The sequence below is a fragment of the Myotis yumanensis genome, unplaced genomic scaffold (assembly GCF_028538775.1).
Source record: "Myotis yumanensis isolate MYYU_CA2020_CCGP unplaced genomic scaffold, mMyoYum1.0.hap1 SCAF_3, whole genome shotgun sequence".
NCBI classification, from domain to species: Eukaryota; Metazoa; Chordata; class Mammalia; order Chiroptera; family Vespertilionidae; genus Myotis; species Myotis yumanensis.
This window is the reverse complement of record NW_027223754.1, coordinates 152,358,579-152,385,913: the sequence shown is the minus strand read 5'-3', so window position 1 is coordinate 152,385,913 and position 27,335 is coordinate 152,358,579. Positions and strand designations below refer to the sequence as shown.

The 27,335-nt window shown below is 44.6% G+C and overlaps 1 protein-coding gene across 1 annotated transcript in view; it reads left to right on the top strand.

The window, feature by feature from the left end:
• Positions 1 to 22,296: 22,296 nt before the first annotated feature.
• RASSF3 (Ras association domain family member 3) overlaps positions 22,297 to 27,335 on the top strand; it is an 80,981-nt gene continuing 75,942 nt past the window's right edge. Inside the window, exon 1 of the mRNA XM_070409802.1 lies at positions 22,297 to 22,566. Within this exon, the coding sequence (XP_070265903.1) occupies positions 22,456 to 22,566 (111 nt within the window). The 5' untranslated portion in view covers positions 22,297 to 22,455. The remainder of the gene's footprint in view (positions 22,567 to 27,335) is intronic.

The window sequence follows — 27,335 nt, the reverse complement described above, 5'->3', positions numbered from 1 at the left end:
CTTGATCTTTCTGTAATGACCTGACAATGGTACTTGGGGCTACACTGAGCCCACCAGCAAGGGGTGATCATCTCAGGAGACACCCGTTGGCTCTGTGGACAACGCTGGTTGTTGGCAGGGCTTTCATCGGGGAAGAATTTGTCGGACTGTAGACATAGCCCACAAGAGACCTGACAGAGCCCGCTTTTAGTTGCAGTGGGTGTAGGTAAAGTGCTCTTTGGAGCAAAGTATCATATGACTTGAAAGTACTCATAGTGATGGAGAGGATAAGGATTTGGAAGACCTCATTGCCAAAGCCTCATGAAGGATGCATTTTTTTTTTTATTTTAAATATATTTTATTGATTTTTTACAGAGAGGAAGGGAGAGAAATAGTTAGAAACATTGATGAGAAAGAAACATTGATCAGCTGCCTCCTGCACATCTCCCACTGGGGATGTGCCCGCAACCCAGGTACATGCCCTTGGCCAGAATCGAACCTGGGACCCTTCAATCCGCATGCCAATGCTCTATCCACTGAGCCAAACTGGCTTCGGCAGGATGCATTTTTTAAAAAAAAAAAAAATCTGAAAGCCTTTCTTTTCTCTCTCCTTTTTTTTTTTTTTTTTTCAGGGAAAGGGGCATGGAGGGGTTGATCAGAAGGACTTGGGCCCCTGAAAGCCTTTCAAAAGAAATTAGGGCTTTTTTTTTTTTTTTGCTTTTTTTAGAAGACAGAAGAATGAACTAGGTCAAAGTTCTCCCAAACCAGTAATCGAACAGGATCTGCTGTAAAATGGGAAGCTTTGCCGTTCCACGTGTCCCAGCATGTGGCCTGCCGTCTGCCCACCTCTCTGAAATTTGCCACATTCACTCAGACACATTGCTGCAAGCACTAGTAGAAACGCCTTTCCCCTGAAAAAGTTACCTAGACTGACCTTTCCTTAGGTAATTCCTAAATAAATGAGTATGTCTGCTTTTACATTGAAACGCTTTACTATTTTATTCACAGAAGATAATTTTTGAGTTTGAAGGTAGATGGTTTTTTTTAACTTTAGCTCAATTTGATTCTTTTTTTTTAAATATATTTTTTAATTGATTTCAGAGAGGAAGGGAGAGGGAGAGAGAGAGAAACATCAATGAGGAGAGAGGATCATTGATTGGCTGCCTGCTGCATGACCCCTACTGGGGATGGAGCCTGTAACCCGGGCAGGTGCCCTGACTGGGAGGCGAACCGAGACCTCCTGGTTCATAGGCGACACTCCACCCCTGTGCCACACCATCCGCGCCAGGCGGCCCCCTTTTTCCTTGTCTTCATGACTTTCAGGTTGGAACCGGTGCTACCAATGACAACTCCTTATGGTGCAGGGATTCTCCGAGGGGTGGGACCTTGGGGGTGTCCTAGAATGAGAGGAGAGAGGGCATGGAGTTTGAAAAGTTCTCATTCTGAAACAACCTCCCCCTAGCACCCACCCTCAATCAGCACGCCCTCACCTGCTCCTGGGAGGGAGACACCAGGCCGGGCCTTCTGGGGCTCCCCGCGGGGCTTGGGGCTTCGCACCACCCGGGTTCTGCTCGCCATGTCCCTAAGATGTTGACCAGCTTGTACGGCCCTCTCCCCACCTCTCCCACGGGGAGGCCGAGAGTGGAAGGAGCCGCTGCTCACTGTGAAGTGCAGGATCACAGCGAGCCCACAGTGGTACCCACCCTGGGCCTCTGCGCCTACATTCTCAAGGAGCCCCGTTCCTTTTGTCCATTTGCAAAACAAGTGGCCTCACCACCCCCCCCTCCCCACACACACACATCTCCTCCCCCCACCCCCACCCCCACCCCGTTCTCTCTACCCAAGGCCACCGGAGGTCCTGGGGCACGAATGGGCTCCACCCTCTGGCACAGGGAATGCCCATGTTTTGTTTGGGCTCTTTCTGAAATGAAAAAAAAAAAAAAGGAATCCCCCTTTTTAGTTACCGTTAAGAGGGTGAAAAGCTCAAGCGTTGTGTGTCAAGTAGGGGGAATCAGATTTGTGTTTCATACAAAACCAACGGCCAGGCCATCCACAGGATCTCTGCGGGCCCTGGGCGCATGCCGCCCGCTCTCACCGGCCGAGAGGAACCCAGCTCCTGGGTGGAGTGTGCGGCCTGCTCGTCCCCAGTCACAGCCACTTCCTGTTTCCCTTGGAGGCTCGCCGCCGAGGTCCTATTCTGCATGAAAAACGCGGTGGGTCTATCTGCTCTCACTTTCCGATACACCTACGCCTTCGTTCTGTGGCCAGTGTCCAGGCTCTACCCCGGCTGGACTGGGGCTGCACAGCTCTGCCCAGAAGGGCTGCCGTCCACGCCCAGCGCCCAGCCAGGCGGCTGTTTACACCGGGCCCTGACCGTGAGCTCCGCTGCTGTGCTAATCCAAGCCATCTGCACTTGACGACAATTAAAACCTTCAGATCTCTCAGGCGTTTCCTTCCTCTGATTATAACGTAGGGGTTGCAGCCACACTCGAAGGGAAACAGAGCAGGCTTTGTGGCAGCTTGATTTCTGCAGGGCAGTTCTAACAGAGAAACCCCGCTTTACGAACGGCTTTTTTCTCAGCTGAAATCCAGGTACTTAACATCTAACAAACCCTGAACTTTTAATTACTCTGCTTGCCCAGAGGGCAGGGGGACCTCTTGTTTATGGAGCCAGAGTGAGGAAAATTATGAGGTGAAGTTTGTTCCGGAGATCTCCTGTCTCCCCTGTTTTCCTCGTCTTCCTCTCAGCCTCTCTGTCTGTTTTCCATACCTCACAGGTCTTGCTGCCTTCTACTAAACAGGCTCAAACAAACAAAGGGAAAGCAAGTCAGTGTTGCATTCCTTACCTCCTTTCTCTCCCCTCAAAATTCCTACATTGCTGCCTGGATGGCGTGGTTCAGTGGTGAGTGTCGACCTATGAACCAGAAGGTCAGGCAAGGTTTGATTCCCAGTCGGGGCATATGCCTGGGTTGTGGGCTGGATCCCCAGAGGGGGGCATGCAGGAGGCAGCCCATCAGTGATTCTCTGTCATCATTGATGTTTCTATCTCCCTCTACCTCTTCTTTTCTGAAATCAATAAAAAATATTTTTAAAAATTTCACCCTGACCGGTTTGGCTCAGTGGATAGAGCGCCGGCCTGTGGACTGAATGGTCCCAGGTTCGATTCTGGTCAAGGGCATGTACGTTGATTGCTGGCACATTCCCAGTGGGGGGTGTGCAGGAGGCAGCTGATTGATGTTTCTCTCTCCTCGATGTTTCTAGCTCTCTATCCCTCTCCTTTCCTCTCTGTAGAAAATCAATAAAATGTTTATATATATATATATATATATATATATATATATATATAAATTTCCACATCATTATGATTGTGACCTTACCTATGAATCACAGAGATAATGCACACAGTAAATACATTCCACCAAAGTGGCCAAGGGCACACTGTTGCCCTCAGGAGACAGAGGTGAGGAGTGGTGAGTTCAAGTCCTTAAGGGAATCGATTCCCTATGTAAAGCATCCAATCCATGGCATCCTTGGGGCGAGGAGGCGTGGCTGGCTGGAGCCAGGTAGCCACACTCTACCTCCTGCAATGTTATTCTGCACCGGCTCTCTGGACAGGTGCAAAAGGGTTCTTTGACTCGGGTTCTCCTGCAGAATGGAGGCCGCCAGCCTCAGTCTAGGACACCAGTGAGGATTGGGTGGGTGACCACTGAAAAATTCAAGATCATAAAGATGTCTTTTTCTGACTGGGCACCAGGCTGGGGAGAGAACTCTGGAGATGTAGAGCTTTTTCTCAAGCACTAAGATGTGAGAGAACAGCTCCTAACAGATACCAATAAGTGAGGAAGGCGGCGGGGGGGGGGGGGGGGGGGGGGGCGCGGGGGATGAAACATTTCTTTCCCTTATATTTAGTCAACACTCTTACTGAGTTTTGCTAGATGTGTCTTTAACAGTAATCATGGTAGAGCATTGGTGTCTACAAAAACTTTTAGTCATTGTCTCACTTAATCCTCTTTAAATTATGAAATAGGCCTTCCCATTCTCAAAGAAAAAAAATTAGAAAGTGCCTGGCCAGTGTGGCTTAGTTGGTTGAGTGTCGCCCAGTACACTGAAATGTTGCTGGTTCAATTCCCCATCAGGCACATGCTCAGATTTCGGGCTCCATCCCTGGTGGGGGGCATGCAGGAGGCAGCAGCCCATGGATATCTCGCTCCTGCATCAGTGTTTCTCTCTCTCCCTCTCCCTTCCTCTCTCTCTAAAAATCAATAAAAATATTTTTAAAAAATCTATAATTTAATTTGAAAGGCCTGGGTTTTGATAAGTGGGTCCCCATCCATAGGATGAATATGTCTGAAGCCTGGTGGTATCACAGTCCCCCTCCCCCTTCACTTGTGGGGCAATGACAGATGCTTCTAGTGGAGGGGGTGGTATTCTGCTGGTATTTGTCAGGTGGCTGAGCTACAGTTGTAGCTTCTATACTAAGATAACAACTCCTGGTTGGTTTTTATCATTCCAACCACTTACAACATGCAACTGAAAAAAATGGAAACTGTAACCATTCTATTTTTATTCCAGTTAAAAATACTTCACCATGCTCTAGCTGGTTTAGCTCAGTGGATTTGGCCTGCAGACTGAAGGATTCCAGGTTTGATTCCAGTCAAGGGCACATACCTGGGTTGCGGGCTTGATCCCCAGTAGGGGGCATGCAGGAGGCAGCTGATCAATGATTCTCTCTCATCATTGATGTTTCTCTCTCTCTCTCCCTCTCCCTTCCTCTGTGAAATCAATAAAAATATATTTTAAAAAAATATTCACCATAGGTCAACATAGACAATCCAGTATTTTTTCAAGATCATATATTTGGTTGTTTCATGGTATGAAATGAATACACCCCTGGAGAGGGAGGGAAAAAGAGGAAGGAGGCGGGGAGAGAGAGAGAGAAAGAAACTTTGAATGAACATCAATGTGAGAGAGACACATGGATTGGTTGCCTCCGCACCGGACCCAACCAGGGCCAGGGTGGAACCTGCAACCTAGGTACATGCCCTTGACCAGGAATCGAACTCGAGACCCTTTGTTGTGTGGGCCAATGTTCTAACCGCTGAGCACACCAGCCAGGGCAAGCATAATTTAAAAATAGTTAAAGGTGCTATTTTAAGTCAACAACTTTTTTTTTCCCCAATGAAGAAAAGGTGTTCAAGACTGAGGCTTGCCCTGGAACAATGCATTCTGTGACTATTTGATGAACTTAATTACCTTAATTCTTCTCTATAGGAAGGAATGGGGACAAGACGGCATAAACACATTCAATAACCATGTGTTCTACCATGATGACGGACTTTCAAATAGAGGAAGGGACACCCTTGGCTTCATAGTAGTATTGACAAGAGAGACAGGTGGATAAACACACACACACACACACACACACACACACACACACACATGCAGTAAGAGCCCAAATGCATAGTAAAAATTTTCACTCGTTCTAAGCTATCCATTCCATAATGCAATTTGGGGTATTAAGGTGATCTTTCTAATATTTATACTATTTAACCAGAGGTCTGAAGTAAATGATAAAGTATTGTGAATTTAATTCATCTCTTGTTAATTCCCTCTGTAGTCTGAATTAACTAGTGGAACAGATGGATAGGAAACCTAAGTCCCAATGTCAGTTCGACTGTGATTGCGGACACATTGCTTAACTTCTTCAAGACTCGGTTTCCCACCTGTGAAGTGGCGGTAATTACAAAGCCCTGAGGTGGAGCTGAGATAACTACATGAGAAAGTGTTGTGAGTGTTTAAAAAGCATTCCCAGGACACATCAGGCTATTATTACTCTATTCCTGTTATTAATTTCCCCAGGGAGAAATGCAGCTATTAACTGAAATACCACTCAATGACACAGTGAAGGTCTATCTTTAAGATTTTTAAAGAGCTTTGGAGATGAAAAGATGCTAAGAGGTTTCTTCCCACGAGTTCAGATCTGGTCCCAGCTGAATGTGTTTTAGTGTAAAGGGTAGTGATTGTGTTCCAGCGGAGTCACTAGAAATAGAGATCTTACGCTTTTTAAAACATTTAAGAAACATTTTTGATTATAAAATGTAACATGAGAATACATCCCCATAGATCCATCACTGACATCCAACAGTTGTCAAGATTCCATTCCTTTTTATTTTCTTTTGATCAAACAACTCCCAGACAGTATGTCCTCCCATCCATCCGTACTTTAAAATTTATTTATAAAAAATATGAACATAAAAAAATGCCATTAGTATCACTTAATTACTTTATCCTACAATATACCTATAATAATTTCAAACTAGCAATACCAATAAACACGATTGCAGTCAAGAGTACTTGGTTATTATTTTATACTGAGAATATATACATTATGGACATACCATCAAAATACTATCTTAAAGACATTCAGAACACTTATTTTCTTGTGTGTCTCTAATACTAAAAATTTAGTTAGTTTCATTTGTAAAAAATGTGTTTTCAATTTGTAGTGGTTGCTTTTCCCCCCTTTTGATTTAACTTAGATTTTAACTATGTAAAATATTCACATAGTTTCAAAGTCAAAACTATAGAACAAGGTATTTTCACATAAGTTGTGCTTCTGTTCCCTGTGCCCTCACCTGGTTTCCTCCATCCCCCCTAGAAGTAACTAATTGCTATTATTCCTTGGTTTATCGTTCTGTGGCTTCTTTTAAAAAAATATTTTCCAAATAGCATACTACAAACACCGTTCTGCACTATCTACATATATAAAAGCCTAAGCAACCATTACAACCGAAAGACCAGAATGACCGGTCAACCAGTTGTTATGACACTCACTGATCACCAGGGGGCAGACACTTAACGCAGGATTTGATGGTCAGTGCGCTCCCACAGCCAACCTCCCGTGGCCCCTTCCCCCGGGTGCCCGCCCCCCCCCCATCAGCTCTGATCCCCAGACAACCTCCCGCAGCCCCTCCCCCTGGCCAGCCAACCTCCCTCAGCCCCTCACCCTGGCTGGCCACCCCGCCCCCCCCCACCCCCCCCCCCCCAGTTGGCCTGATTGCCAGCCCATCTCCTATGGCCCCTTCCCCCAGCCAGCCAGCCAACCTCCTAGGTCCCTCCCCATGGCCAACCCCCCAATAGGCCTCAATCGCCGGCCAGGCCGAGGGACCCCCACCCGTGCATGAATTCGTGCACCAAGCCTCTAGTTCTTTTATAATGATTGACCCTAGAGATCATTGTAGATCAGTGTGTTGAGACTGTTCCCATTTTTTGTTGTTGTTGTTAATCTTCACCAGAGGATATTTTTCCATTGATTTTCAGGGAGAGTGGAAGAGAGAGGGAAAGACAGAGAGAAACATCGATGTGAGAGAAACATCGATCAGCTGCTTCCTGCACACCCCCTACTGGGGATGTGCCTGAAACCCAGGTACATGCCCTTGACCGGAATCGAACCTGGGACCTTTCAGTCCACAGGCCGACGCTCTATCCACTGAGCCAAACCGGTTTCAGCAAGAGTTGGACCATTTTGCATTCAAACAACCATAAGCAAGAATGCCTGTTTCCCTGCTACCTCAGTAACAAAGGATCTAACTTTTCAATTTTTGCCAATTTGATGGAAAAGAGTGGTATCTTGCAGTAATTTTAATTTGCATGAGATTGAGCATCTTTTTTCTATGGGCTATTTTCATTGACTTTTCCGTGATCTTATCTTTTGTCCATTTCCATGGGGGTTATTGCTCTTCTTGAAGTTTAGGAGCGCGTTATGGATTATAGATATTTGCTGTTTGTGACAAAATTTGCAAACACCTTTCTTGGTTTGTTAGATGCCTTTCCCCTCATTTTAAAAATCAGGGAATATTTATGTACAGTAGAATTCACCCTTTTTAGAACACAGTGCAAGGAGTTTTGAGAAATGTATACAACTGTGTAACTCACCATGATCAATATCAAGATTTAGACCAACAGGTTCTGTCATTTGCCTTTGACCTTGCCTATTGTTTTCTATTTTGCCACAATTTTGTACTTTTTAAAGCTACTACAGCCATGATTTTTAAAAATATACATTTTCATTGATTTCAGAGAGGAAAGGAGAGGGGGAGAGAGATAGAAACATCATTGATGAGAGAGAATCATTGATCGGCTGCCTCCTGCATGCCTCCTACTGGGGATTGAGTCCACAAACCAGGCATATGCCCTTGACCAGAATTGAACCCTTGACCCTTTAGTCTGCAGGCTGACACTCTATCCACTGAGCTACAGCCATGATTTAATGTAAACAGATTCTTTCAACAAATAGCTCATAATTCTCTGCTGTGTTTTAAACAAACAGATTATATAGCCTGAGTGTACATTCTACCTGGAGAGATGAAAACACATGTAACTAATAAAATACTTTTTCTGTTCTGTTAAAGGAATTGCTAAATTTAGAAGTTCGGAGTTTAGGAGTTCCTTTAGCAAAGCTGAATAGAATTGCTCTTTTTAATTTGAGGGGCGGTGGGTAAGCAGTGGTTGAAGAAGCAAAAAGGAGTGTGACAGCCTCTAAAATGACTTTTGGTCATTTTGCTATTTCAACATGTAACTGCAGGGGCCAGGATATACCCACCCCTCCCCTGGCCCCCCAAACATGTGCTTTGACATAAGGATTATCTTGAGCTGAAGGTAACTGAGGAACAGCTGACTTAGAAAAAGCTCTAAAACCAGAGGATAGGCCCTGGCTGGGTAGCTCAGTTGGTTAGAGCATAGCATTAAAACACCAAGGCTGTGGTTCAATCCCTGCTCAGGGCACATACAAGAAGCCACCAATGAATGCATAAACAAGTGGAACAACACATCAGTGTTTCTCTCTCCTTTCCTCTGTCTGTAAACATCCTATATAATAAAGAGGTAATATGCAAATTGACCGTCACACCCCACACAAGATGACCATCCCCATGTAGTCACAAGATGGCTGCCACAAGATGGCCAGCAGGGGAGGACAGTTGGGGGCGACCAGGCCTGCAGAGGAGGGCTGTTGGGGGCGACTGGGCCAGCAGGGGAAGGCTGGTGGGGGCAATCAGGCCAGCAGGGGAGGGCAGTTGGGGGCGATCAGGCTGGCAGGGGAGCGGTTAGGGGGTGATCAGGCTGGCAGGCAGGCGAGCAGTTGGGAGCCAGCAGTCCCGGATTGTGAGAGGGATGTCTGGCTGCTGTTTTAGGCCTGATCCCACAGGGATCCCAGATTGGAGAGGGTGTAGGCTGGGCTGAGGGACGCCCCCCTCCAGTGCACAAATTTTGTGCACCAGGCCTCTAGTCAATAAATAAAAACATTAAAAAAACCCAGAGGATATAAGTTTGCCTTTTGTACAAGAACTTTTCATTTGTAGAGGGGTCTTTTTCTCCAGTACCAGAAAGAGGAGACTGACACTGAAGACAACTCATCTCCTGAGATGACTGGAGCCTGCTTGGCAAACCCTACAGCACTCATTTCCCAGTTACCTCCCCAGAGCCAAAGCCCAAAGCCACCTTCTCCACCTTGTTGAGTTTTTACTCCTTGTCTGTGAAACTCCCATATTCCTATGTAACAACTCCCTTTCTCCTTTATTCTGTCTTTTGTCAGATTAATTTGTAGGGTCCCAGATATAGGACCCAAGGAGATAGAAGAAGAAGTTTCTTCCTCCCCTCTACTACCCACGTCATTTAACATTTTTTAAAGTAGAAAAATTTTTAATTAACAATAGGCAAATGCATTTTCAAAGGGAAAAGTTTAATATAAAAGATTCAAGATTCACATTATGATAAGTGATAAAATTAAATACCCTTCTCTTTATAAGTGTTCATCTTTTGCATTTTTTTCTACTTAATTTATCTTGCCATTTAATTTTCTAGGCTTTCTATTACTCTTGCCCCCATTTTCCTATTTGAATTTTTTCAATTTAGTGGGAGATTGAATTTTGCCTGACTGTTAGTTTTTTAACATATTTTTTTAAATTAATTTCAGTGAGGAAGGGAGAGGGAGAGAGACAGAAACATCACTGAGGATCGAGCCCACAACCTGGGAATTGAACCATGACCTCCAGGTTCATGGGTGGACGCTTGACCACTGAGCCCTCTGCCGGGCTGCTTGACTGTTTTTGACAACAGCAATCAGTGATTGAGTTCAAGGATTTGGAGTCATGTTTCCCAATGTCCAACCAGCAGTCACCCTCTGCACTTTGAGTCCCTCACAAAACCACAGGAAGTTTCACAAGAGATGGTCAAGCCTGTTTGTCTGCTTCTCTCAGCTGTGTTACAACACAGCCCCCCACCCCCAACACTCTTGTCTTCATGTCATGCCTGGCAGTTCCCACATTTCTGACAGGTACAGTCTTCACTCCTTAGCTTATGTTTTAACAACAGCGTTGCCCTCACCTCTTCGGTCAGCCTTTCTTCACAACTTCAGGTGTTTGCTGTGCTTATGTTTTAGCTGATCACCTTTCCCCTCTTCCCTGAACTGCCTGTTGTCTTCCTCTCTGCCCGTGTCTCTTCTTGAGGACACACCAAATCCCTTCACATGTTCTGGTCTTGGGTTTACATTTTTTAAAAAATATGTTTTATTGATTTTTCACAGAGAGGAAAGGAGAAGGATAGAGAGTTAGAAATATCGATGAGAGAGAAACATCAATCAGTTGCCTCCTGCACACCCTGTACTGGGGATGTGCCCGCAACCCAGGTACATGCCCTTGACCGGAATCGAACCTGGGACCTTTCAGTCCGCAGGCCAACGCTCTATCCACTGAGCCAAACCGGTTAGGGCAGGGTTTACATTTTTGATGCGTTCTTCCTAGGCTTATTAAATGCCTCATCACAGTCCGTAACTGTTGTGTGATTGCTCCATGGGGCGTTTTCTCGCTGACTGTATGAGAGCCTTTGGGGAGAGGGACCCTATGTCACGCTTCCTTTATGCCCTCCCCAGCTTCCAGGGTAGTGAGGCCTTCATGAGAACTCAGCCTGGAGGTCGCAGAGCACCAGACCGCACCAGGAATCTCCCCATCAGCAACCCTTCTCCCCTCAGATATGGTCAATGTATGCAGCCTGGTTTAAAGCTGCCCTTAAGCGCTCCTCCATAGAAATTCTGAAGCCACCATTAGATTTCTATTTGTATTTATTAAGAAAAATCCCCGCCCTCGCCGGTTTGGCTCAGTGGATAGAGCACCAGCCTGCACTGAAGGGTCCCAGGTTCAATTCCAGTCAAGGGCACATGCTTGGTCCAACGTGCAGGAGGCAGCCAATCAATGATTCCCTCTCATCATTGATGTTTCTATCTCTCTCTCTTCCTCTCCCCTCCTCTCTGAAATCAATAAAAATATACAGTAGGTCCTCGGATTACGTCAGAGATCCGTTCCTACAGCTCGACGTAATGCGATTTTCCGCCATAAATCGGAACCCACCTACATAAGCACCTATGTCACTCACATGGAGCACATACACAGCAGTAATGAAGTGACACAATAAAAAAAATTTAAAGGAAAGATAACAATTCCTGACCTTTACTTGTGGTAAATAAATAATAAAAAACATAAAGCACATATGTACATACATCGAAATGACGGAACTTTTTTTTTTAAATAAATAAATGGGAGATGGCGATGTAACCGCGAAGCGATGTACTTCGACTCCGGCGTAACCCGAGGACTGCCTTTTTAGAAAAATCCCAGTCTCCCTGGAATACCTACCTTTCCTGAACAAGAAAGCATTTCTGTTTACCCTAAGCTGTGTCTTAAGACACAGATTTCAAAGTCAGATACCGTGAGCTCTTGGCACAGTCACTATCTATTGATAAACAGTCGTCAGATCTCTGCCTTGTGTTTGTGGCAAATGTGTCATATTTAACCACAGGATGCTCTCTATTTCTCCATTCCTCCCTCCACCCCTCAGCTCCCTGAGATTATTTAAATCTCAAGAAAAATTTGCAGAAAAATGCTCTTCTATTCTTCATAGGTTACACCATAAATATGTCCTCAGTGTGGACCCACTGATAAGGGGGCCCAGTCGTGGGTAGTGACTCCTGACTTTGAGCATGTGTCTCCCTGTCACAGCTTTGCATTGAGACCCCCCGTGACAGACAATGGCCTTGTGAATGAATGGGCCGTAATAATGGTGACTACCCCGTGGCAAAATGAATGCAGGTTTTCCCCATCCCTATTCAAAATAGGAATCAGAGAGCTAAAAGCCCCTTAGCAGAGGCATGGGGGTGGGGTGGGGTGGGGACTTAAATTAGTTGGCAGGACTGGTCAAACTAAATAGTAGGAAGTTCAACGTCGTGGTCAATTGAATAAAAACAATCTTCTCTCGTTTAAAAACTTCAGATAACAAATAACTCTCACAGGAATACACTAGATTATAACACATTTCAAATCAATTCACGGATGCCATTTCTGGCAGACTGACACCTTCTGGTTTTTCTCTGAGGAGTCTGACTCTACTCTCACCCTCGGCTGGTGGAAAGCAAAAGGCAGTGTATTCGGTGTGTAGGAGGGTGGACTTAGGAGCCACTTCACCACCAGGTACTGTAATGGCTACCCCACGCTTCTCTTTCAACAGGGGGAAATTAGAGCTGCTGTGAGGATTACATGAGTCAATACAGACCAAACCTTCAGAATAGTGCCTCGCACATAGTAAGAACTCAATAAATGTTCAATAATTTTTTTTTTCCTTATTTGAGGGAGCCTCTTTAGGAATAATATCTTAGAAATTAAAAAACACAATACCAGTTGTTTTAGCTTTTTTCCCCAAAGGATTTCTTTCATTGGACATGAATAAACTAGTACTTTAATGAAGGCAAACAAAGTGTGTTTACTCAGTAAAATTTCCAGCTATTTGAGGAACAACCCATCTAATTAAGTTTTAGTTTCAAATGCCTTTTGGAAGTTCTGTATCTTTGCCAAAATGACTCAGTGTTGTTGTTGTGTGTGTGTTTAAACTCATTTGAGGGAAGCTAAAGTTCTCTAGTTTCTCTTCACCATGTATATATCCATCTTTTTAGCTTGGCTTGTAATATGAATTTTTAAGTGACCTATATGTAATTAACAGTAAGTGGAAATTACCAATGAACATCTTAGACCTCAGTGAGTTCGTGTGGTGTTTGTTGGATTTTTAAAATTTATGAAGCTGTAACTTAAAAGTTTTATTGTTACTATCTTTAGCTTTTCATTCTTAAATTGATTTTTGCTCTGGAATATTTTTTATTGTTTTCTGTTTAGATTTCCATGAGAAATTTTTAGACGTGAAGTGCTATCTTTTATTCCTTCTGTCTTTTTTTAAAAATTGTTTTATTGCTTAAAGTATTACAAAGAGTATTACATATGTCTCCTTCCCCCCCCTCCCCCCCTTGACAATCCCCTGGCCTCCCCTACCTCCCAGGGTCTTATGTCCATTGGTTATGCTTATATGCATGCATACAAGTCCTTCGGTTGATCTCTTACCCTCTCCCCCTGCCCCCCAACCCTCCCCATCCTTCCCGCTGTAGTTTGACAGTTTGTTTGAGGCAGCTCTGCCTCTGTATCTATTTTTGTTCATAAGTTTATAATGGTCTTTATTATCCATAAATGAGTGAGATCATGTGGTATTTTTCCTTCATTGACTGGTTTATTTCACTTAGCATAATGCTCTCCAGTTCCATCCATGCTGTTGCAAATGGTAAGAGTTCCTTCTTTTTTACAGCAGCATAGTATTTCATCGTGTAGATGTACCACAGTTTTCTAATCCATTCATCTACTGATGGGCACTTAGGCTGTTTCCAGATCTTAGCTATGGTGAATTGTGCTGCTATGAACATAGGGGTGCATATATCCTTTCTGATTGGTGTTTCCAATTTCTTGGGATATATTCCTAGAAGTGAGATCACAGGGTCAAATGGGAGTTCCATTTTTAGTTTTTTGAGGAAACTCCATACTGTCTTCCATAGTGGCTGCACCAGTCTGCATTCCCACCAGCAGTGGATGAGGGTTCCTTTTTCTCCACATCCTCTCCAGTACTTGTCGTTTGTTGATTTGTTGATGATAGCCATTCTGACAGGTGTGAGATGGTACCTCATTGTTGTTTTGATTTGCATCTCTCGGATGATTAGTGACTTTGAGCATGTTTTCATATGTCTCTTGGTTTTCTGAGTGTCCTCTTTTGAAAAGTGTCTATTTAGGTCCTTTGCCCATTTTTTGATTGGATTGTTTATCTTCCTTTTGTTGAGTTGTATGAGTTCCCTATAAATGTTGGAGATTAAACCCTTATCGGTGATAACATTGGCAAGTATGTTCTCCCATGTAGTGGGCTTTCTTGTTGTTTTGTTGATGGTTTCTTTTGCTGTGCAGAAGCTTTTTATTTTGATGTAGTCCCATTTGTTTTATTCCTTCTGTCTTAACAATCTTCTGTTAATACCATTGCAACCCCCGAAGTGCCTAAAGAATCACATTAGATTTTTATCCATTTGGACTTTATTGAAGCTCTGCCACCCTAGCCAGTTGGGCTCAGTGGATAGAGTGTCGGCCTGCAGACTGAAGGATCCTGGGTTCGATTCTGGTCAAGGGCACATGCCCGGATTGCGGGTTTGATCCCCAGTAGGGGGCGTGCAGGCAGCCGATCAATGATTCTCTCTGATCACTGATGTTTCTATCTCCAGCTTCCTTCCTCTCTGAAATCAATAAAAATATATTTTAAAAAAATTTAGCCCTAACTGGTTTGGCTCAGTGGATAGAGGTCGGCCTGTGGACTGAAGGGTCCCAGGTTCGATTCCGGTCAAGGGCATGTACCTGGGTTTCGGGCACATCCCTAGCAGGGAGTGTGCAGGAGGCAGCTGATCGATGTTTCTCTCTCATCGATGTTTCCAACTCTCTATCCCTCTCCCTTCCACTCTGTAAAAAACCAATAAAATATATTTTTTAAAAAAAGAAAAAAAAATTTACAGGATTAAAAAAATTTTTTTTAAAAAAAAGAAACTATGCTAGTAGTTAATACCATTTTAAAATAAAATATTTTCCACAGAATTGTAGAGCCTGTTTTACTATCATGACTTAAGTTTCAGATATATTTGGGCTGAGGCCTCGTACTCTCATTCTATAATCTATGGATGAAGTCCCTTGTAGTGTTAAAATGTAATTGTTTTAAATACTGCAGTTAGCATCTGTACTTTAGTTTCCTTTTAATTTTATAAAATTAAGAAATATTCCAGGCATACAAAAATACAGACAATAAAAATATCTGCGTTCCAATACCCAGCTAAAATGCACATTAACATTTTGCCATATTTGCCTGAGCCTTTTAAAAGAAACCAAATGCCACAGCTATGGTTAGAGATTGCTCCCTATTCTTCCTGCCTTCACTCTCTGAAATTTGGGGTGTAGCCTTCCCATCTCTCCTTTTTAGTTCTTTATCTTTAAAAGGAGACGAGTAATTATCACTTGATGAGAGTTAGTGTTAATGTCAAGGGCTTTGAGGATCTGAAATAGAAGGTAACATGACTAAGTATCATAATGATGAAGGACTTTTTCATCAGATATATGCTTTCCCGTGGCCAGTTCTTATGAGAGCAGTGAAGAAACGCAGAAGCCGAAGATGAAATCTACCAGACACAGACATCAAACTATGTGGTTCATGGAGTTCTCACACTAGGTAGCATCCCTCGCATAAACCATTTTGGCTCATTCTAGTAGGCCCTAGATATTTGGGGTTGACAAATCTACTTATGGGACAGACCATTTATTTTCCTCCCCCACCTTGTCTTGTACTCCTGGGTAACCTCCAGGCTCACAGAGAGCATATCATTTTCTTGGGTACGGAGGATGTGCCCAAATTTGGAAACCTTATCCTTATATGTAATCATATAACTTCATTTGATTTCATCCCTGTAAGAACTCTTCAAGGTAAGTACTATGAGCCCCCAGTTTTCAGATGTGGGACTGAGGCTTAACCAGGGGAGACAATTTACGGTGGGTCACACTATCTTGGCCTGCATTTCAACACTGGCAGTCTGATTTTCAAGCCCACAACGTAACCACCAAACATACTGCCTTCCAGTTATTATTTATTTCCATTACTGTCATGAACAAAATGGAAGTAACCAGAGTGACAGTTCATGCCCAGGAACTGTTGCTGTCGGAACAGAGAGGCAGACTGTGCTAGTGTAACTACCCCAGTGCACATCCTCTAAGCACAGTCCTGAAACAACCAACTTCCATCATTCAGCTTGAGTTCATAGAATTTCTCAGAGAAATTTCAGCGCATCCCCTTTTCAATATATTTTTATTGATTTCAGAGAGGAAGGGAGAGGAAGAAAGATAGAAACATCAATGATGAGAGAGAATCATTGATTGGCTGCCTCCTGCACGTCCCCTACTGGGGATCGATCTGCAACCTGGGTATGTGCCCTTGACTGGAATCAAACCAGGAACCCTTTGGTCCACAGGCTGACTCTCCATCCACTGAGCCAAACTGGCTAGCGCTCTCTTTTTCTTTTTTAAAGCCATTTTAATTACCACCTTTTGGAACAGGTGCTGTTTGCTTAAATGTGAGAGAATGCCCTTTCTAAATTATTGTAAGGGGACCCATTCAATTATCATTTTGAAAATCTTATTTCTGATTCTCTTCTGTTGACAGAGGAGAACAGAAGTTGGCAGAAATATGATGAGAGGAACTTTTCCATCAGAAAATAAGTAAATACCTATATACCTAACCGACCTACATAAATAAATAAATAATGAAGATATACCAGTTAGGATGATATGGGCTGACTCATCTGGCTTCAACAATAAAGCACATATATTAACTCACATAAAAAGGCATCCTAATTAAGACGGCTTCAGAGTTGTTTATTTCAAGGACCCATGCCAGTGCCTCGCATTATTAAGCGTTGCCGTCTTTAGCCTGTCAGTTTTGTCCATAAAATGGCCACAGAATTCCCAGGTACCACATTCAGGCAAGAAAAGATCCAGTAGGAGAAGAGATAGTCTTTTTTTGTGAGTCTTTTTTAAGGCGAGGAAATTTGTCCGAAAGCCACCCAGCAGACTTTCCCTTAGGTCTCAAAGTCTCCGTGGCCAGGGCTGTGCCTAAAGCGATGGAGAAGGAACCCCTGAACCTAAAAATCAGGCCTTCCTGGTGGGACTGGAACTCCCTGCCTGAAAGAGAGGATTCCTGAACAAAGTCCTTGTTTGGTTAACAAGAAAGTGGGTAATGGATGCTGAGTATGCAAAAGGTCTAAATTTGGGGCAAAAAAAGTCTAACATTGTGTTTGTACAATGGATTCTCTTGGTTAACCCTTATAGTAAAGTAATGAGAATAAAATGGGACATTGTTATTCCCATCTTACTCATGATGAACCTGAGGAACAGAGAAGCTAATTAAATTGTTACAGGTCACACAAGAGTAAGTGACAGCGTTATTATTCTAACTCACGTCTGCCTGACCTCCAAGGCCATTTCTTTTTCCATATGACATAGGTATCAAAGTTGTAGTTATCTGTCAACATGACCTTTTTTATAATCTTCCTGATAAATTATCTTAGTTCCTAGTACATCGTAAGACTATTACCTACGATCATGTTACACAAATGTAATCACAGTATGCATGGTGTTTTATGACCTGCTTTAAAGAATACTTGCTACTCGCCTTGGCCAGGTTGCTCAGTTGGTTAGAGATCATCCCTATACACCAAGGTTGTGGGTTTGATCTCCGGTTAGGGCACATATAAGATACAACCAATGAATGCACAAGTACATAGAACAACAAATCAATGTTTCTCTCTCTCTCTCTCTCTCTCTCTCAAATAAATAAATATATAGTTAAAAAATAGTCCTGGGCCCGGCTGGTTTGGCCCAGTAATTGAGTGTTGACCTATGAACCAGGAGGTCATGGTTCAATTCCTGATTAGGGCATGTCTCATGACTGGGGTTGTGGGCTTGATCCCCAATGTGGGATATGCAGGAGGCAGCCTATCAATGATTCTCTCTCATCATTAATGTTTTTATCTCTCTCTCCCTCTTCCTTCCTCTCTGAAATCAATACAAATATGTATTTTTTTAAAATTAAAAAAAGAATATTTGCCAATCTTATGAGTGAAAAATGAACCTTGTTTTTATTTGTTAGAGTTTCAGAAGCCTTAATAATCTATTCTCTACCCTGTAACCAAAGGGGTCCTTTAGAAATGTAAGTCAAATCATGTCATTCTTTTGCTCAAAATTTCCAGTGGTTTCTCTCTCATCTCAGAGTAAAAATAAAAATCAAAGTCCCTATAATTGCTTTTGAGGCATTATAGGGACAGTCACCTCTCTGATAGCAATTCCTACTACTCTCTTTTACACTCACCCACTTCAGACACACTGGCTTCTTCTTCTTTAACCCTCACCCTAGGATATGTTCTCTGATTTCAGAGAGAGGAAGGGGAGAGAGTGAGAAACACTGATGGTAGAGAGAAACATCGATGGGTTGCCTCCCATACATGCCCTGATGGGGGATCAAACCCACAACCTAGGTATGTGCCTTGACTGGGAATTGAACCCACAACCCTTTGGTGCATGGGATAATGCTCCAACCAACTTAGCCACACGACCCGGACCACACTGGCTTCTTTGCTCTTATTTGAACAGAACAGCACACTCCTGCCTCAGGGCCTTTGCACTTGTTGTTTTCTCTGCCTGACAGGCTTTCCCCATGGACAATTGCATGGCCAGCTCTCTTACCTCCTATACAACTTTGAAAAGTTACCTTCTTAATGAGAGCTTCAATAACCAATCTATATAAAACAGTCTTTATCTTTTTTCCATGATTTTTGTGAGAGTATTTAGTGCCTTCCAACGTTCCATATAATTCCCTTATTCATTTTGCCTGTTCCCCTCCCACCCACACTACAATATATGCCGAGCATTTTTATGTATTTTGACCAGTGATGTATCCCTTGTGCTGAGAGCAGTGTCTGGTAGATAGTGTGTGCTCAATAACTATTTGTTGACTGAGTGACTGTTTTAATGTATAAATGACTGGTAAGTTTTGGTTCTCCTTTTATAAATGAATTGTCATATCCTTTGGTTACTTTTTTATTAGGTGTTCTAAGTTTTTATTGATTTGTATAAACTCTTTATATTTTGAGGATATCAATTTTATCATAAATTCCCCTCAGTTTTTTTCTCCTGTCTTTTACCAATGTGTGTAGGCATTGTGTTAAAAGTACTTAAACTTTTACAGTCAAATCTAGAAATACTTTCCTTTTTGATACTGTGTTTTATAAGGACAAGTTGACAAAAGAAAAAGGTTACTTCTCAATATTTTTAGTCAAAAGGTGAGCAGTGCCTAATTTTTTCCTACATTTATTGTATTTGAATTTCTTCTAGTTGCAGATGATTTAAACTTGTTAATATGTAATCACATTTATACAATTATTTTTCTCCTGGGTGGTTTATCTAGTAAGCAAGAAGGGTAAACTGTTACTAAGGCCTTCCCTTTTACTTTAAGGAAAATAATTCGGTGTACAGGATGATTAAAATTATAAAACCTTTATGTTCATAATATTTTCATATATTTATTGTTTTAAATATATTCTCCATTCAAAGAAAAGGCTACTAGCCTGTGAATCTAAACCATTAGCCTTTTGTGTCACTGGAACATTTATGGTAATTGAGCCCACATATAAATTCTATTCTGTGTTTGACAGTAAGTCCTTTCAAAACTGAACTTGGTTGCATACATTTATTTATCCCACTCCTTCCCTGAATTTTAAATATTAAACATGTCTACTGGTTTAATGTGACATTTTGAATTTTTACAATATTAATTTCATGAACCAAATTTTAAATTTGTAATATTTAAAATTAAGAATACTACCAGAAAAATATAGAAATATGATTATTATGCTGCTTTTAGAATGCCAGTTCTTCCTTTATGTTGTTTAAAAGCAGAGCTTCGACTTCATTATCAATTATGCCTTTTTATTTATTTTATTTTATTTTTTTAAATATATTTTATTGATTTTTTTACAGAGAGGAAGGGAGAGAGATAGAGAGTTAGAAACATCGATGAGAGAGAAACATCGATTAGCTGCCTCCTGCACATCTCCCACTGGGGATGTGCCCGCAACCCAGGTACATGCCCTTGACCGGAATCGAACCTGGGACCTTTCAGTCCGCAGGCCGACGCTCTATCCACTGAGCCAAACCAGTTTCGAATTATGCCTTTTTAAAAACAAGTATTTTTTTATTGACTTCTGAGAGGAAAGGAAAAGAAAGGGAGAGAGAGAGAAACATCAATGATGAGAGGGAATTATGGATTGGTTGCCTCCTGCACACCCCCCACTGGGGATGGAGCCTGCAACCTGGGCATGTGCTCTTGCCTGGAATCGAACCCTGGACCCTTCAGTCCATAGGCTGACGTTCTATCCACTGAGCCAGACCAGCCAGGGCACCTATGCATTACTCTTAAATTCAAGTATTTAATAAGAATTACTTAAGAAAATAATGAAAACCAAATCTACATAAGTAAATCATCCTATTTTCCTTGTACTGGGTTATGTCCATGGCATACACAGGGATCAGCTTAGGCTGTGCAAACCAATGTGGAATTAGAATTCCTGGTTTCTAATTATTCAGTAGCTGTGTGGCTGGTGTAGGGGAGAAAAAGTACTTTTCCTTCTATCCTTCTAAATTCTTCTAGATGGGCTAATGATCACATTAACATGAGACAAATTAACAGGAGAAAATGAGCAAATTTATTACGTATGTACATATGAATGTTCCAATAGACTATGGGTGCAAGACAGGTTGAAGGTTTTTCAGCTTAAAATAATACCTAGAAAAGGTCACGTTTTGGATTGGTAAACTCCGCTTCCTCTCCCTGGGAAGAGCCTTTAATGTCGCAGAATCTGTAAAATGGGCTGCCAGTGCAAGGCCTGGCCCCTGGAGTGGCTGTGAATCGGCTGGGGCCATACTCCAGTTTACAAGCCGGATGTGTCGGGAACTGAGGGCCGGAGAGCAGTTGCGGGCCTCCTTTCCGCCGAGGCTAGGATGACTCTCGAGCCCGTCCCCCCTTCCCATTCTCCCCAGACCAGCTCTCCCTCCCACTAGTCCACAAAGGACCTCGGCGGACCAGGGACCCGGCAGAGGACCTGGAAGGGTATCTGAAGAACTTCAGGCCAGAAGAGGCCCAGCCCTGCCACCTGCAGCTACTTTTCTCTCTTATGCTTCAGCTGCTCGAGGGGGTAAATTGAGCTTGAAATAGTACTATCTAGCTTATAAAGTTGTTCTTAGGATTAGAGCTATGCAAGAAAGGTTGGCTACAACAGGTGAAAATTTTGTTTCCTCACCCCTCTTTCCCTCCTAAGGAAACCCCTCCTAAGGCCTGTTTTACCATATCAGTGCCGAGGCTTCCAGAAACCTCCTTTCAATCAGAATCCTGCAAGGAAACTAGTGTTATTTAAATCAACCCAGTAAGAGAAAGGTGTGACCGACGGGCACCGTACCTCTGGTGTCTTGTAGGAAAAATTTGAATTTTAAAAGAGGATTACCTGACTGGAAGGATTTCAGAAAATATGGGACTTTTTTTGTAGGACAGTGAATAGAATTCCCTCAACTCTTCACCCCCTCCCCACGCCCCCACTGAAACCATGCCTTGTCGGTTTAACGCAGATTGTGGGAGCGGGACTTTTAAAAAGCACGTTTAATTAATAAACTCGAATGACAGACCTAGTTCATCCCCCTCTCCCACCCCCGCCTTTTGCACCGAGCGGCTTCTGCGATCATAATGACCTTGGCTGTCCTCATCTGGGAATGAACCCTCGCTAGAAAGAACCGAAGCTCATCGGAACTAACAGGATGTTTTCATTTGAATAAACTCAACCCAGTCGTTACCTCCCCGCTCCGCACATTGCTAACTTTCAACCCTGCAGGAGGGGCGAGCTGCGGGAGGTCAGCCCGGGGCGAGACCGCCGCTGGACGCCCGAGGGTCTGGGGCCCCGTGGCCCGGCAATCCCCACCGCCACCCCGGGACCCCGGGACCCCGGGACCCCGGGACCCCGGGACCCCGGGACCCCGGGACCCCGGGACCCCGGGAGGCGGCGGCGGGCTGATCGCAGAGGAACGGGCAGTTTCCGGGAGGTTGGGCAAACGACCCCGAACCCAGCCCCACCGCCCGCAGCCATCGAACAGAGCTTTCCGGCTTCTGCTCGGCGGGAAGGGGCGGCCGCCGGTCCCCACCTGCGGCCGCGGGGGGAGCGTCCCGAGCCTCACCGGGAGGGGGCGGGGCGGGGCGGGGCGGGGCCCCGGGGGCGGGGTCGCCGGGCGCTGGGAGGCCGGGCCGCGCCGGGAGCCGGGCGGGGAGGCGGCGCGAGGGGCCCGGGCGGTTGGGTTGAGCGGCGGTCTCAGCTGCAGCAGGACGGCCCGTCGGCGGCTCGGGGCCGCGCGCCGAGAACCTCGCGGGGCCGGCGGGCGCGGCACCCCCGGCCTGGCCGCCTGCGCCCCGGGGAGGCGGCCGGCGCGCGCCTGGACCAGCAGCATGAGCAGCGGCTACAGCAGCCTGGAGGAGGACGCCGAGGACTTCTTCTTCACCGCCAGGACCTCCTTCTTCAAGAGAGCGCCCCAGGGCAAGCCCCGCGCCGGCCAGCAAGTGAGTGCGCGCCGCGGCGCTGCAGCCCCGGCCCGTCGCGCCCTGGGGGGGTGGGGGGTCCCCGGGCGGCGGGACCCCTGACGCCACGTGTGTGCGCGGGGCGGGGATGCTCGCCGGCTGGGAGGAGGGGGCTGCGGGCAAGTGGCCGCTGCCTTTTCGGATCCCGGGCTTCTGCCTGGAGTTTGTGCTCGTGAGCGTGCGGGCGTGCGCCGGGGGCGCCCGGGGCCAGGGAAGGAGGAAGGGCGGGGAGGCCGAGCCGGCTCCAGCCTTCCGCGCCAGATGGCCTCCGCGGCCCCGCCTCGGGCGGCCGGCTGCGGGGGAGCCGTTCCCGGCGGGGAGGCGTCCCCGGGCCGCTCCCGGAGTTTTCCCTGCGACCCGGGACGCCCTCCGCGCCCCCGCGGAGTCAACGGTCAGGTCCTCGCGCGGCGCCTCTGTGCCGGTCCGCTCCGTGGCCTGCGGCCCCCTGGGCGGCTCGGAGGGCCGCGTGGTCGCTCGGGGTGGGCAGGGTGAGCTGGCCGCCGGGCCCCGCGCCCCGGGTGGGGAGGGAGCGCTCAGCGACACCGGGGCCCGACGGTAGTAGGCGCTCACGCAGACCTTGGTGGCGGGTGTCAGAGTTGGGCGTTTCCTGTAAAGTCAAGCGGTAGGTGCCTCCAGTCTGTTTTGCAAACAAGCTCCTGTGGTAGGTAAATACTAGCGGGCGGGCGCCGAGCCCTAGGCCGGTTTCTTCCTTTTTTGGAGGAAGCATGCCGTGGGAAGCAGGACTTGGGAGAAGATGGTCGGGGAGCTTGGGCCCGTTCCGCCGACCGAGGCCGTGTTTTGCAGAGAGGCTTTCCCCCAAACGGGGCATTTGGGCTGGACTTCCAAGTCTGGCGCTTGAGCCTCCCGGTCCTTGGAGCCACACCAGGAAGCCCTGCCAACCCAGCCAGGCTCACATCAGATTAGAGAAGGCTGTAATGGAACAAATGGGTTGCTCTTAAAACGACAGGCGTGCACCAAGCATTGCTATCAAACTTAGTCCCGGAGACTAGAAACGAGGGAAATCGTTCACGGGTGAGGACCGAGTCATGTGCAGCTCGGGGTTCCTTGCCAGAGCCTTTAAGGTTCTTTAACCACCTTCCGAGGATAGATTTCTTATGTTAGGAAGTGTTAGTCTTTTCGACCTCTTAACTTCCAAACCAGAAGAAGGGGGAGAGAGAAGTCATGTGCCCTTACTCAGTAGCAGGTGATCCTGAGTGAAGCCTGGTGCATGAAGTCCTCCCCTCTGGACTACTATTTCCAAGGTTCAAGGCTGCACTGTTTACTAGTCACTTTGAGTGATGTCTTCTCGGGCTGCTGTAACAAATACCCCGGCCTAGGTACTTAAATAAATATTTGCTTCTCACAGTTGTGGAGGCCGCTAGTCGGAGATCTGGGTGCCTCCATGGTTGGGTTCTAGGGAGGACCCCTTCGTGGACTTCCTGGCTTGTAGACAGCTGACTTCTCACGGTGTCCGCACTTGGAGAAAGGGCTCTCTCTCTTCCTCTTATGAGGACACTAATCCCGTCGTGGGGGCCACCCTCATGACCTAATTACCTCCCAAAGGCCCCCCTCTCCAAATACTATCACATTAGGGCTCCACCATATGACATTGGAGGGGTCACAAACATTCAGTTCACAGCAGACGATCTCTTGTTTTCAGTAGAGTGTATTCTAATGGTGAGAGTTTGCTGTGAAGTTTGGAAATCAGAAATCCCCTTCTTCCCCCTATTGGTTATGGAAGAATTGCATTTCCTTGTGCCTTTTTTTCACTTTTCTTTCTTTCTTGCCCTCCCCTTTTCATTCTCCACTTTGTATTTTCTCCGCCCACTTATGTTGCTCTCACCATTTGACACTTAGACTAGAGCTTGTCAGAGATGGTGCTGGTTTCAAGTCCATTCCCGAGGTAGCTAGTAATCTCCAGAAAACTTGCTGGTTCTTGGCTTCTGCAGGTGTGAGGTGCTCCTTCACAAGGGCCAAAGTATCTAGGTTGGAATGGTGTGGAGATGCGTTGGTGCTTTAAAAGTAAAAACATCATTCCCTGGCCGGCATGTCTGAGTTGATTGAGCATTGTCCCATGCGCCGAGAAGTCCCTGGTTTGATGCCTGGTCAGGGCACATGCTTGGGTTTTTAGCTTGAGTCCCAGAAGGGGGTGTGCACCAGGCAGCCAATCTGTGTTTCTATCTCTCCCTCTTCCTTCCTCTTTCCCTAAAAGCAATAAAAACAAATTTTTTTAAATCTATTTTTTCTGGACTTAATAAGTTCAATATAATATTTGTGTTATACTCATTAATTTATGTATTATTCACCTAGCATATATGTTATACTCATGTAGTGTTACTTATTTAGCATTTAGAATTAGTCCAACATTACATGTATTTTGCTGAAAATCAGGACAATAAGACCTAATTCTTTGCTTGAAGAGTTTAATATGCATATTCTGAAGCTATATTGCCTGTGTATTTCCCCTTCTAACATAACACATGTAAAGTGTGCTGTGTTATAGGACTTATTTGCCAGGTGGAGAAAATGTTCTAAACTCTGAATTTTAGTAGGTATTTTAGTTTATTTAAAGAATTGGTTGTCTGTTAAATTCCTGATAAAATTTGTAAGTTAGGGAAGTAAACTTTAGAAAGCAGGGTACTCAATATCAAAGGTTAGATAAGCCTTTTTCATTTTAGCTAACTTGGAATTATAAGAATAAGGTAAGCATTCTGACATAAAGTGTAGTAGTGAAATTTTTCTTTTCTCTAGAGAGTTGGAAAGAGAGGTGTTGCTCTAGGGATCTATTATCAATAATAATGATTTTTTTTTGGGCGGGGGGGGGGGGGGTGCTGAATCCCCTGGTGTAAAAGCCAGAACATGTAGTTTTAGAACTCCTGAAAATATCCAGAGAAAGCAAGATGTTTATGGTAAATGCAGGATGGGGAGGAAGGGGGAGAGGGTGAAAAATGTCTTTCTTCTCTTGCCAGGCAAAGGAACATAGCCCAACTTTTTTCTGTCTCCAACAATAACAAAAATTTTACAGATATAAAGCAACTGCTTACCATTTTATTTCTTATTTTATGTTGGTACCCTCTTTTTTTAAAGGAAAAGGGTTAAAAACCAGTAGGAAGGATGTAAAGGGAATGAACATATAGCCTGTTTGTGGCAGTTTGAATGTCACATTTATTACTGTATTCACAGGGTCCCAGTCAGTACCTGACACAGTGGTTGGGCATTGAATGCAGTATTAGTTGAATGAATGAGTGCTTTCCCGGTTTGATAATAATGGGCTCTTCGAGGGTTTAAAGATCCTATCTTAAGATTTTCCCAAAGATCCTCTGGAGCATTAGCATAATGAAAGGTAAGGCCTCGTTAATTGATTTGACTAAGGGGCCACATTTAGGGGAAAGACTGGAACTCATGTTTTCTGACACAGATTCCACTTCGCTTTTTGTTACTTCTTGGTTATAAAAATAATTTGAAATTTTTGATTGTCCCTTTGCAAAAATGGACATCTATAATTTAGGTGTTTCTTAAGATGTTGACCCCCTCCTTTTCTGCATGCATCTTTATTACAGTGTTGGTAATTCAGACTTGTGGGTACACTCTATTGTTGTTTCAAGCAGAACCAAGAATGTGGGCAGGTCTGTAATTCATCATTCTCTGAGTTTCCAACAAAATCAAACTACCTATATATACAGGACACATTTAGACTTCCAAGACTAGATATTGATCAAAATTATTAATCTGTTGGAGCACATCTTACTCCATATCTAAGGTGATCACTTTTCTTTCTGAGCCTTTGGTAGTTAATGGGAATAAGGATATTCTGCTTTAGAAGTAGAATAGTAAAGAGATCTTTTTTTTTTTACAGTGTAATTGAATTAAAAATTTGTCTCCAAATTATATTTTATTTAAAAATGTATTGAATAAAATTATTTAGGTTTCAGGTATACAGTTCTGTAATACATCAGCAGCATTTTTTTATATATTTTATTTATTTTTTTACAGAGAGGAAGGGAGAGGGATAGAGAGTTGGAAACATCGATGAGAGAGAAACATCGATCAGCTGCCTCCTTCCTGCACACCCCCTATTGGGGATGTGCCCTCAACCAAGGTACATGCCCTTGACTGGAATCAAACCTGGGACCCTTCAGTCCACAGGCTGATGCTCTATCCACTGAGCCAAACCAGTTAGGGCCATCAGCAGTATTTTGTATTGACTATCCAAAGTCAGATTTCCTTTCATCACCATTTATCCCCTTTAACCTCTTCCACCTCCCCCTACCCAAGAGGTTTTGAAAAACTTGAAATAGTCTTCCGAACCGCTCACACTTTTTAAAAACTTGATTAGAGAGAGAGAAAAACATCGATTTTTATTGTTCCACTTATTTATGCATTCATTGGTTTGCCCTTGTATGTGCCCTGACTGGGGTTCAAACCCACAACCTTGGTGTATCAGGACACTCTAACCAACTGAGCTATTTGGCCAGGGCCCCACTCGCACTTTTTATTTATCTATTTTTTCCACTCATACTTAAAAAAAAAAGTTTTTTATTGTTTTTAGAGAGAAAAAGAGAGGTAGGGAGGGGAGAAGGGAGGGAGGGAGGAAGAGAGAGAGAGAGAGAGAGAGAGAGAGAGAGGAGGGAGAGAGAGAGAAAAACATTGACGTGAGAAGGAAATATTAACGGTTGCTTCCTGTATGTGCGCCAGCCGGGACTGAACCTGCAACGTGGGCATGTGCCCTGACCAGGAATCGAATTGGTGAC